At 39.6% G+C, this 12,462-nt stretch overlaps 1 protein-coding gene across 4 annotated transcripts in view; it reads left to right on the top strand.

The window, feature by feature from the left end:
* The window catches only part of BASP1 (brain abundant membrane attached signal protein 1), a 50,722-nt gene extending 39,693 nt beyond the window's left edge, over window positions 1-11,029 (top strand). For all 4 annotated transcript variants that reach the window (XM_058833342.1, XM_058833345.1, XM_058833346.1 and 1 more), the window contains exon 2: window positions 9,413-11,029. In XM_058833342.1, coding sequence (XP_058689325.1) covers window positions 9,422-10,153 — 732 coding nt within the window. In that variant the 5' untranslated portion in view covers window positions 9,413-9,421 and the 3' untranslated portion in view covers window positions 10,154-11,029. The remainder of the gene's footprint in view (window positions 1-9,412) is intronic.
* The last annotated feature ends 1,433 nt before the right edge of the window (window positions 11,030-12,462 follow it).

Below are 12,462 nucleotides of genomic sequence, written 5' to 3'. Positions count from 1 at the left end.
AATGCATGTAATTTATATTCTAAGGACTCTTTCAAGTCTGATTAAAACTAGTTTGACCATTTAAATGGGCATTAAAGTAATAGAGGTGTTTTTGAGTGTGGAATGTTAGACAAATAAAATGTAAATATAGATCCCCATAATTAACTTTCTCCAGTGAGAGCTTCCCTAGTTAAATACCCAATGCCTTATTCAGAATGTGAATGTGGCTCTCCATAACTATTTTAAGAAATAACAGGTAAGTTTACTATTTATACAAACAGTAACCAAGAACTTTTGCTACTGAAGAAAACATGTAAATTAGGATCATATGATAGTTTCTTTTTTTAGTATAGAAAGCATGAGTTTCAACTCTCTTCGTGTTTCCTGAACTGTTTGTTCTTTGTTCAGGAAGACGCTACAAAAATATAAGCTATAGGTGTTAAGCCGCTCGTTTCACTTTTCCAGTGTGAAGTCCCTCCAGGAATGAGGTCTTCCCACCACTGCTCTTCAGTAGGACTGTAGTGTGGAGGAGGATAATGTTTTCATTGCTTGTTAGCATTTGACTGTTACATTTTTAATGTAGCCTTTGGAGGCACCCAAAGGAGGAACTGTTCCTGGGTCTGCAAGCCAAGCATATTTGTGGTGTTGAGATCCACGGTAGGGATTGTGCTGGAGGGACAGAATGCAAGCAAAATATGATTTAAAAGGAAAACCATCCCGTTATCTAGGTTTTTAGCACCTTGTGTGTTTTTGTAATTATACATGGTGGTGGTGTCTTAGGTATTTGAGGGAGGCAAAAAGTGGCTGGCCGTAATTGGAATAGTATGTGTGGAATCTCACCTCTCCCTCAGTGTTGCATGTCCTGGGATCTAAACAGCTTCAAAGATGTGGGTAATAACCACCTCTGAAGTTTGCATCATTTCCCACTTAGGAACTTGATTCTAGGATGCAGGTTAGAAAACTGGCTGGTACAAAATATTTCTTTCACTGGCTGTTGATGAGACATGCACAAATCTCAAAATGATGTGGCAATTTAGAAAGAAGAAGGAGATAGATGGCATATGCTTATATGTCTTGGCTTACTCTTTCAGTTTATTTGAATCCTGCAAGCTGTTTCTACAAGAGGTGTTCTTTTAAGGTTAATTTCAGTCTCTGCAAAGCAGGTGTTTACAGCAGAGTTTTCTCTTTCAACCATGTGCCTAACAATAGTGTGATTAAATTCTCACTCTGGGGCAAGCTGACTTTTGGCTGCATGTGTGTGCCTGCATGAGCATGTCTGCAAGCTGCTTTTATTATTCAGCAAAAAGAACATATGCAGTTAATCTGGATACAGGAGAAATGCTTTGAATGGGTTCTTGAGTCTGTAAGAAGACTGGTAGACAGAATGGAGCAGAAGAGGCAAATAAATAGAAATTGATGGCAGCATTTTTAATTTAAGCAATCAGAGCATCAGATGAACTGAGTGCAAAGCTAAATACATCCACTGCACTGTAAAAATACTATATTTTATGCTGCTTATGTTTTGCTCGGTTTTTAATATGACTCGTTTTTGTTATACACAATGCAAAATAGCCTCGGATTTGCTGCCAGGGATGAAACTGAACGTGCTGGAAGTTGTATCTGCACTGCTGGGCAAAGTAGTGTTGTGTTGGATCAGTGAAAAAAGCCCACACGTGGCAAAACACTGCAATTCTGCTCTGAAACCAGCAATAGGAAAGCAAGGAAGAAAACACAAAAATGTGTCAGTTGTATACAATTGTCTGAGGAGAATAGGGGTGCTGTTATCTCTATCCCTATTAGGTGGTCTAATAAAGGACATTATCTCTGCCTACAAAGCACAGCCTTGCCTGGGGGGAGAAGGGAGTTTGCACACAGCACAGCATTACTTCCATGCTGCTCATTGACTCAGGAAGACAAGAATGGCCTAAGTTTTCAGCTTCTGTTTTCTGTAAGATGGCTCTGTATCTGGAGAGGCTACTTGTGCATTGTGGAAATGAGGTGTATTGTGTTTGGGAACCTGCTCCTACAGAGTGGCTGCAGCACACAGGTCAGTACTTCACTCAAGTGGCTTTCCCATGGAGTGACAGCACACAGACTGCATAAGGCTGTGCTGCTGTGTACTTGCTCCCTATAGCAAAGGGAGTGCTGAGGTCTGACCACAGTCAGGCTGAGCAGTGGATCTCCAGTCACTGTTGGGTATCCAGGTTCTTCATCTGTAGGGCTCTCCAAGTCAGGAGCATGCAAATCCAGAGTGTCCAACAGTGGCTTTCAAAGTAACCCGTAAAATCTTCATCACTCTTTTATCAAATAATGGACAAATTTTACTTTTATTTAGGAATTCTGCCTTTTTTACACACAGGGTACAATGGTGGATAACATGTGTGAAGTACTTGTGGTTTCAGGATGATGCTCTGTCAATTGAAAGTAGTGGCAAAACCTTTACCTGTTATAAAACTGCTGCTATCACCCTTCATCTGTTCTTTGAAAATTTAGTTCCTAATGGATTAATTAATACACACCTCTGACAACAATCACATAAATCTTAGCAATATCTCAGGTAAATTTTTTTATTTTGCTCTCAAAAAAATTGTCATGCAATTGTTAACTGTTTTGATAAATTAGTGTATTAGTAGCAGTTATGCTTCTCAAATGAAGATAGAGATATCAATAGAGATAATTTTATATCAGCCTGCAGTGTGCTTAAATTATTATAGCTCTCATAATTGAAGTCTAAAATCAACAATAATAGTTTAGATACATTAATAACAAATGGCTCATATTAAAAATCATGCATTGTTTTTTTATGTGGTGTACATGTACCTGAGAAATTTAAAGTAATATAAAAATTGAAGGGCTTTTTGGTTGTTTTTTAAAGAAACTTGCATTAAATGTAATCCAGTGCTTACTAGAGAAAATTAGAACTGAAATCTGTCTGACAAAGCCACTTAAACTTGGTAGTATTACTTCCTAGAATTCCTTTATTGTCTGCATTTTAAAAGGAAACAGGTAGGTCCCAAAATTGGAATTGGCTTCCTTTAAGATTAAGGTTAGGAAATCAAGTGAGCATAATTTCTATTTTTTAAGCATTTGCTTTCTTTTACTTTATACCCCTTTTCTAAATTTTGAGATTCACAAGGCTTTGGAAGAAGGAAAGGAGATGCAGTAGTTACAGGTCTGTCCACATGTTGAGGGAGGGATTAAAAATTATCTGTGGACTGTGAAGGAAACAGTACAAGTGCTAAGCTGAGATGTTCCTAGTTTGTTATTGTGTCTCACAGCATGAAACACAAAAAATGGTATGGTGCTGAGGAACAACCAGGTCATATTTTTTGTGTGCACTTCGTGTCTGAGCACTTTGCTGCTCCGGGGTCCATGCAGGTGTGCAGGTGATGCTCACAGCCCTACAGGTACAGATTTCCAAAATGTGCTCAGTCTCCCCTGGCACAGCTTTGTGCCAGCCCAGCATGTCCTCAGAAGGGAGAAGTGGCCAAGGGTTTGTTTCCTTTTGCCTCCCTCACACCAGCCTGCCAGACTGTAGAAGAGCTTGTTCCCATCACTGCTCTGAAGCATAAGTAACATAGAACAAGAGGATAGGGTAGGGAAGGGAAGGGAACTGCTAAGGAGGAAGAAGGGATTAAGGGGAAAAGAAAAGAAAAGAAAAGAAAAGAAAAGAAAAGAAAAGAAAAGAAAAGAAAAGAAAAGAAAAGAAAAGAAAAGAAAAGAAAAGAAAAGAAAAGAAAAGAAAAGAAAAGAAAAGAAAAGAAAAGAAAAGAAAAGAAAAGAAAAGAAAAGAAAAGAAAAGAAAAGAGAAAAGAAGTCACTGATTCTGAGTTTTGAAAAGGCTTGAACCTGAATGAGACCTAGCATTTCTGTTCCATTAATTCCAAGTAAAATCAGATGAAAAGGAAGATGAGTGAAGATAATGGAGAAAGAACAGAAAAACATTGCTTTGTTGCTAAAAGGCAAGGCTAGCAAGTCTAATTCTAAGTGTATGCTAACAGACATTTTGTAATGTTAATCTGGAAAGTTTATTGACCTGGCAAGGATGGGAATGTCTCTGAGTGTGTGTGTGTACGTGTAATGGGGAGCATGAAATTCTATTGCATATTTTGAGAAATAGCAAGTTTTGGGTGTTTTTCTTTCATAAAAATTTCAGAAAATCTTTCAAAAGCAGTATTTGCATACCCCTTGTTTCCTTCAGTTCCCATATGTGTCCCTTAATTAAAACTTTGTGCTTTTTTTTTTTTTTAACAAAGGTGTAGGGTGAATCAGGGAGGTACAGAGATGTAATATATTCTTCAAGATCTTTCTATTTCTTTTCAGCACCTGGGGCATGGGGGAGTTTCTGGGATCAGTATTTAATTTGATTTGGAGTGTTGAAACTCTGCCTTGCGAGGGATGTGCATTTTACAGCACTTGTCTGCAGGCAGTGTGAGATAACTCATGCCTGGGAACAGGCTTGTGCAAGGGCTACTTTGGCCTGACCCACCGCACGTGCCTGCCCTGCGCCGGAGGCAGTGGAATGTCGGGAGGTACCTATTGTCTTCCTGAACTGGTTTTTCTGGGGATGGACTGAACTCCCCATGCTTTGCATGCAGTCGAACAGGAGCTTTGGAAGTTTTGCTTTGGCAATAAGACTGAGGTAACATCAGGTGCAATCTGTGTGTTTGTCCCTTCCTGCTGCAGTACTGTGAGGGAGGGTGATAGCAAGCCTGTTGTTGTAATTATCAGACTCTTCAGTGGTATATGGATGCCTATGCCAAAAGAAATTTTTAGAAGTTTATAAGCACATAAAACTAATTGAGCAGAAAAACCTTTATTGACAAAAGTGATAGTAAGAGTCTAATTCTAGGGACCTTTTCAATATAGAAGTACAATCTGAAGTATAAAACTTCCAAATAATAATTCTTTTTACAAACTGTACAAATGTGTGCTGCCCATGTCGCAGGGATTCATGCCAATGAGTCTTCAGATGGAAAATTTTTAATGTTCCATGAGTTCTCTTCCTCTTGCATTATGGTCTCATGGACATTGACTCTTTGAGTCCTGATTATCACAAATATACAAGTTTCAAAGTGCTTAACATTCTCCAAGTAACCTGTACACCTGATATTTTTTTAATCTAAATATTCTACTCCAGAGATTATTTCTACTATACAATAAGAAAGATAACTATGAAGGCTTTCTCGTTCTGTTCCTTCTCCCTGCAGGAGAAGAGAAACTCCAGGATGTGCAAAATCTACAACAGCTTCTAGAAACTGAAGAAATCCTTGCTCCTGTTGCAAGGATTAGCTCTCTTACAGTCAGACAGAGTGATCTCTGGATTAGTTTCTTTTTCCATAAGAAGAGCAATACAACGAATACTGAACAGCCTGGGAATCAGACAAAGTCTAATGTAGCTTCCAAGTGTTATATTTTACCTCACTCTTCTGAAGTACTGCTCTGCAGAGTTGTTAACCGATGTTCCCTGAAAATTACTGATATATTGCAACTTTTAATATAAAATCAGCTTCTGGACTATCTCTAGACCATTTTCTTTCCAGCAGTAAGAAGACACAGCCATCAAATGCTGTGCCATGTTATAGGAATGGTGTTCAGCACCAAAATTTTCAAGAATCTTCATTTGGGACCTGCTTCATGCTTGCTACAAAGAGCATTATGTTCAGCTGGCAGCTGCTCAAGCTAGCTCAAAGCCTGTACCTGTTAGTGGGAATGCAAATAACTGAAGACATGCTGGGGTTCAGCCTGTAAATAGTGGTCAATAGTTGTAGGCAAACTTTGATCCTGGGTCTGTCATTCAGAAGGTGAATGCAATGATTATGGGGTTAGGGAGAGCCAGGGGGAGTGGAAGAGGCTGAGCAGTGAAGCCAGGACCCCAGACGCACTGGGACAGAGGGTGCGTCCCCTTTATTTTCTTTTTTCATAGTCTAGTCCTTTGGTGCGGAGTGAGAAAGATGTCTGTGCTCTTTCAAGTGTTAACATGTAGGTAGTAACGCAGAGTGGATTTAACACTGTATGAATTTGTATCTCAATGACTTTTTGCACTTTGCTTCACTTGGGAGACATTTCACTTACATTCACTTTCATTTAGCACCAGGCAGAATTATCCCTGCAACAGTATCCAGCACAATCACAGAGATGCTTAGGTGTAGTGATCCACATGCTGGTCTTCTTGCAGGTATAGCTGGTTGTAACTTTAAAACACTTTTTAAGACCTGCTTTGTGTCTGCCACTCCTTTGGACTCTGCATTGGATGGTTCAGAACTGTGCTTTATGCTGGGACAGGGACGAGACCAGCATCTATTTGAAGAAGTGGAGCATGTGGGGCTGTTTCTGAAAAAGGTTACAGGGAAGCCCAGATGTGTTATCAGAACGCTGGGGACAGGAGGAATGTTAGTAAATCAGATCTAGGGAAAAAGGGACATTGTAGCATTGCTACCTGGGTGATGACCCCAATGATTGCTCTGCTTTTGCATCATAGCCTGGCATAGCTGTAATCACGATGATCTAGGCAGCTTTTTAACAGGGCAATATGAGATTCAGTGTCCCAAAGAGTGAACTTATTCTGTTCTAAAGTAGTTGAAACTATGCTGGGAGATGGCAGTCCATTTGTAAGTGTAAATATTTGCTAATAGATCGTAATGGTAGTCTCTGAAGCTCTTCCCCATCTTCTGCTCCAGTATCTTGAGATACTGGAGCCAGCTGGCAGTGATACCGGTTGAGACACAGAGATTTCACAGTGTACCTCGAAGCAAAGACAGTGCATGTTTCTTTTCTTAGTTTGGGAGCACATTTCTTGTATGCATGCTTCTCTACTTTTTAAAGGTCCTTTGGCATAGACATTCTGTATCCAACTGTATCTGAAGTCAAAAGATTATTGAGGAAGGAAATATAAATTGTGGTGTGTTACTACTGTTCATGAAATAGCAAAATCTTGAAAAGTACAGAAGACACAACAAATGAAATTAGGCTCACTTTACCTGAGCTTTACTGGAAAACAAATAAAGGCTTAATTAAGGATTACAAACTGGGATATATTTATTTAATTATAGGTATAATTATATATATACTTTTATTTATTTATGATTTTTATTATTATATAGTATATATTATATACATAAAATTATAAATTATAAATAAATAAATAAATGGGTGTCTGAAAGCATTTGAAGCATGGCTTCAAATCTCCAATCTGACTGACTTCCAAAAACCCTTTTGAAGTATTTGGTCGTAACTGCACATAAACAATAATCAGGGCAATAATTAGGGAGTAATCAAGGAGGCTATACATTTGTCAGATAACAAACTAATGTCCACAGCCTGCCCTAAATACCTAAAAACCTGATAACTCTGTCATGAAGGCAGAGATTAGATTGCTCAGTTGTGACTCTGTAGAAGTTAATCCTTTTATTGCTGTTCCCATAAAATTTCAGACAACAAAGCAGTGTTTCAGTAACATCACATTACCATTTTGCAGGGCTCTGTGATAATGTTTCAACAGTATTTGCAAATTCTTACTATTTTTGAAAGCTGAAGTTAGAAAGGTCTCTGCTTATATCCCAAGATATCTGCTTATAACCCATAATATCCCAATTTTGCCCTAGATGTGTGGATATTTGGCTGTTTGGCTCTGCTTGGGGCTTGTATCTGTGGTAGCAGATAATCTACTGAGAGGCAGCTAGTTCTTAGTTGTATGTAATATTACTTTATATTCAGCCTGCTATGAGCAATCCTATGAATTTTTACTGATTTGTATTCATAGTTTTAGCAAGTGTGTGAAAAATATACAGCCTATAATTATATCTACCTGTGGAAAACAGAAAATTAGAATGATTCATTTCCCTTGGAGAAGTTCTTAATTAAACATTTGTTTGACAGTTCTTTGAAAAAAGTCACTTATTTTCAAAGAGTAGAAAATACAGAAATATTTTTTCTTAACCTTTCATTAATCATGAATTATTTCCTTTAATACTAGAAATGTCATTTTTTTCTCCATTCATGGAGGTTTTAGTTTTCATTAATGTCCCAGTATATTTGTGTCTCCTTCTGTTTTCGTAGACAAAGTTTGCTTTGAAATACTGTGAAAGATTTTATATATTCTTAGTTAAGACTCCCACATACAGGCTATATAAATACTGATATGGTTACACACGTGGTCAACTTATTTTAAATAACTGAGCAGTGTACCTGATTGCTTGTCATGCTTGAAAACTGGGAGCAGAGGCTACAAATATGCCCCTCTTTTCTCCCATTTTTTATTGCATCATGTCATGTGCCACGTGTAAGCTTGTGGTCAGAAGTACTTGTATTTGTTTCTTTTGTCCTATGCAGTGGTCACATGTCGCCCTGAAAACTCAGCTTCTGAGCTTGCTGACATGGTTTTCTAAGGACTTTCCCAGCACAGTAACTGTAAACATAGATATGTGTACATTCTTTCTGTTACACGTCTTGTGATGGGCATCTCTCATGGCCAGTGCAGTGAGAAAGTGTTATCCTGACCACCCAATACCTGGCCGTGGTCAAAAGCCTATAAATCCTGGAGGGAAAAATAAACTCTTTCTTCTTTTCACCACACCTCGACCCGTGTCCGTGTGATCTATTCATCTTCAGCGGCAACAGTCACAGTCTTGCTGTGCTTCAGGCTCTGTGTCTCCCATCCTGCTGAGTGTGGGAATGCAAGACTTTGGGTGGGCAATCCCTCTGGAAGCTGCAAAGCTGGGTGGCACTCTGTGGGAACTGTTCCTGCTCCTGGGGCAGCAGGATGTGGGTGCCCACATCCCTCTGGGTGAGGGAAGCACATGCTTCTGGTCCCTGGTCCCATCAGCCCTCTACGAAGGCTGTATATCCAAGGGAAACAGTCCATTAGGGTAACAGGCTGGGAAGTGTAGGGAGTCGATGCAGTTTTCTGCGTTAGACTTCTCACTGACTCTAGGCTTCCTTTGATTTCTCCAAACCTTAATGAAAAGCTGGTTCAGAGCCTCTGCTAAAATGATGGTGGACTTTGTGTTAACCAGGGGTGGATGCCGTGATGGACAGTGAAATCCAGTTCATTCCCAGCCTGAACACAAATGTGTCTTTTTTCTACTTCCTCTCTTCTCAGGCCACAAAAGATTGTGGTTGTATGTTAGTCCTCCATGATCTTGCTGCTTCTTGTTACTCCATCCCCTTTCTCCCTGCTGTGCTGTAACCAGGGTTAGAGGTGTTTGGAGGACTGCTCGTAGGGGAATGTGGCAGAAGGGTGTTTTCTGACTGAAATTCTGCAGGGCTGAGCAGAACGTGAGGTCAGTGGCAGTGATGCTCTGCAGCATCGGTACATTCAGCTGACAACACCTTCCCAAACCTCATGTGATTTTCCAGAAACAATTTTCCCTTTGCACTCTGTTGATTCTCTCATGGGCTTTGGGTAATCAACCCTTTCTCTTTTCTGTTGCAGAGCTCCAACATGGGAGGCAAACTGAGCAAGAAGAAGAAGGGATACAGTGTCAATGATGAAAAAGCTAAAGACAAAGACAAGAAGGCTGAAGGAGCAGCAACTGAGGAAGAGGAGACTCCAAAGGAGGCTGAGGATGCCCAGAAAACCACAGAGACCACAGAAGTGAAGGAGAACAATAAGGAGGAGAAGGGAGAAAAGGATACTCAGGTCACTGCCAATAAGACAGAAGAAAAAGAAGGGGAGAAGGAGAAAACAGTGACCCAGGAAGAAACCCAGAAAACAGAACCTGAGAAGTCAGAGGCTGTTGTTGATGCAAAAGTAGAGCCACAGAAGAATACCGAACAGGCACCCAAGCAAGAGGAGCCGACTGCTGCCTCTGCTCCTGCTGCCAGTAGCGAAGCACCCAAACCCTCTGAGCCTAGCACCGATGCAAAAGCTTCCCAGCCTTCAGAAGCCACAGCTCCCAGTAAAGCAGATGACAAGAGCAAAGAGGAAGGGGAAGCCAAAAAGACTGAGGCTCCCGCAACGCCTGCAGCCCAAGAAACTAAAAGTGAAGTGGCCCCAGCTTCAGACTCAAAACCTAGCAGCAACGAGGCTGCACCTTCTTCCAAGGAGCCCGCGGCAACAGCAGCACCTAGTTCGACTGCTAAGGCCTCGGACCCTGCAGCCCCTCCAGAGGAAGCGAAACCTTCTGAAGTTCCAGCGACTAATTCGGATCAAACCATAGCAGTGCAAGATTAAATTGGACAGCCTGTTGAAACAACCACTTAAAACAACCTGTGTCTTTTTTTTATTTTTTCAGCTATACTAACTCGTTTCAGATCTGAAATAACAAATATGTATTGCCCAGAAAAGAAGGAGAAAAAAAAAAAAAGAGAAAAATGAAAAGGATGTCCCATCAAGTTGGGAGGGAGGGAGGGGGGAGAATCCAAATAGTATTTTTGTGGGGAAATATCTAATATACTTTCTGCCAACTTGACACAAGTCCTGGATTAAAATAAATAAATAAATAAATGGATGTCTGAAAGTACAGCACATCTTTTGTATTTGAACTGCTGTAAATGCACTCCACCAGTGTATTAAAATCTTCTTTTTCTTCTGTAATGGGGTTTGGGAGTGATGCGTTTGATTCTGCCCACTACGTTTGTGCCAAGGCAATCAGATCTTTATGAAAGCAGTATTTTCTGTGTTTTTTTTTTTTATTTACAGCCTTTCTTATTTTGATATTTTTTTTATGCAGTGGATGAATGCCAACTTTCAGACAATACCCACTTAGCTGTCCACATATTTCTCAATGCCAATCCTCCAATTCTTCCTCTCCAAATATTTTTTGGGAGTAAAAAACATTCTCATCCTACTTAGCCTACCTAGATTTCTCATGACGAGTTAATGCATGTCCGTGGTTGGGTGCACCTGTAGTTCTGTTTATTGGTCAGTGGAAATGAAAAAGTCTGCGTTCATTGCAGTTCCAGTTTCTCTTCCATTCTGTGTCACAGACACCAACACACACTCATTGGAAAACAAATGAAAAAACAAAATGTACAATGGATGCATTGAAATTATATGTAATTGTATAAATGGTGCAACAGTAATAAAAGTTAAATAATTTAAAAAATATATAAGTGTAAAGACTGATTAAATCTTCACTTTCACCCCTTAAGAACTAGGCAAAGGAGGTTCTGACACTTAAGAAGTATTACATGTAGAGCTGTTTACTTTCCTATAAATAGTCACTCTCCAACAGCCATAACTGTTTTTAGGTGAGGTTGGAAGAAGTGGCCAATGAACAGCACATCTCATATATGTTTTATCCCAATCAAAGTAGAAGTTGCTTCTGCTTGCCTTAACATGTGAAATAAAAATGTTCTCTTGCTATTTTGAAGAGCTGCAGGCATGCTGACTGAGTTTTAATTGGGACAAGGACTTGATAAACTGATCTTTTAAAATGAGGCAATTAAATTTAATCCTAGTCCTATTAAAGTATTTCTAGTGCTGATACACTTTGTTCTTTTCCCCATTACTGTTGGGTAGGAGATAAACCACTGTTGGCACAAAAGGCCAGTCCTGTGTATTTCAAATATGGATAACCTTATGTAGCTGAGTGGAGTTTAGCCCAGCACAAATATTTTTCACTACTTTTGCCTATTTGCTTCATTTTTATTCAACAGAACAGCTGAGTAATTGCACTTTCTGCTGAGTGGTGCCATTGGTGGATACGGACAATGATTTCAGTGCAGAGCCCAGGATTCACAAAACCAGTTAAAGCAGCATATTTGGCCTGCCTATTAGTAAACTTTTAGGCAGAGCAGAAGTTCTGAAAGAAGTGGGCAGTGGTAAATAGAAACACAGCTGGTATACATACCAAAGGGATGAGCAGGCTTGTATTTAGTAAATAAGGAAAATTATGTTTTAAAATGGTATAAATTATTTCAAATACTTTCTCTCCATGCAGTGAGGATGATTCACTCTACAGACTTGCATAATACTAATCCTAATTTTTTTCAGAAATACAAACAAACTTCCTATACCCTGCTGGCCATACTCTTATGCAGCTGTGCACCTGGGAGAAGCTTACTGGAACAGGCAGGAATAGTTCAGTTGAGTTTAGATCAGGTCATTCACCTCCATGAATCTTGCACCACCATGAATGTTTTGCATCCTTAATGTGGTGCTGAATGTAGTCTTTAATTCTTTGAGGTAATTAAAAATACCCCTGTTCTTGCACAGCTGTATCCAAACCTAGCAAACTTAATCCTCTGCAGCTGTGGATAGAAAAGTCTTAACACATGTGCTGAGGTTCTCACAATCTACTTGCTGATGGCAGTTTCATCCCAACAGTGTCATTACTGCAAAGAAATGTTGTGCCCCACATGTGTGGAAATCAATAGCATATGATCAAAGAAATATGCACTTGTGTTTGGGAAATGGAGAGCCAGCAAAGCCAAAGATCAGCGCACTTGAAAGTCTTCAGTAGTTTCAAAAAATAAAAGAGGAACGTTGCCATGTGATGTTTTAAATATTAAAACATTAATTAAAACATTCTATTAATA

The sequence above is a fragment of the Poecile atricapillus genome, chromosome 2 (assembly GCF_030490865.1).
Source record: "Poecile atricapillus isolate bPoeAtr1 chromosome 2, bPoeAtr1.hap1, whole genome shotgun sequence".
NCBI lineage: Eukaryota > Metazoa > Chordata > Aves > Passeriformes > Paridae > Poecile > Poecile atricapillus.
This window is presented reverse-complemented; position numbering and strand designations above follow the sequence as displayed.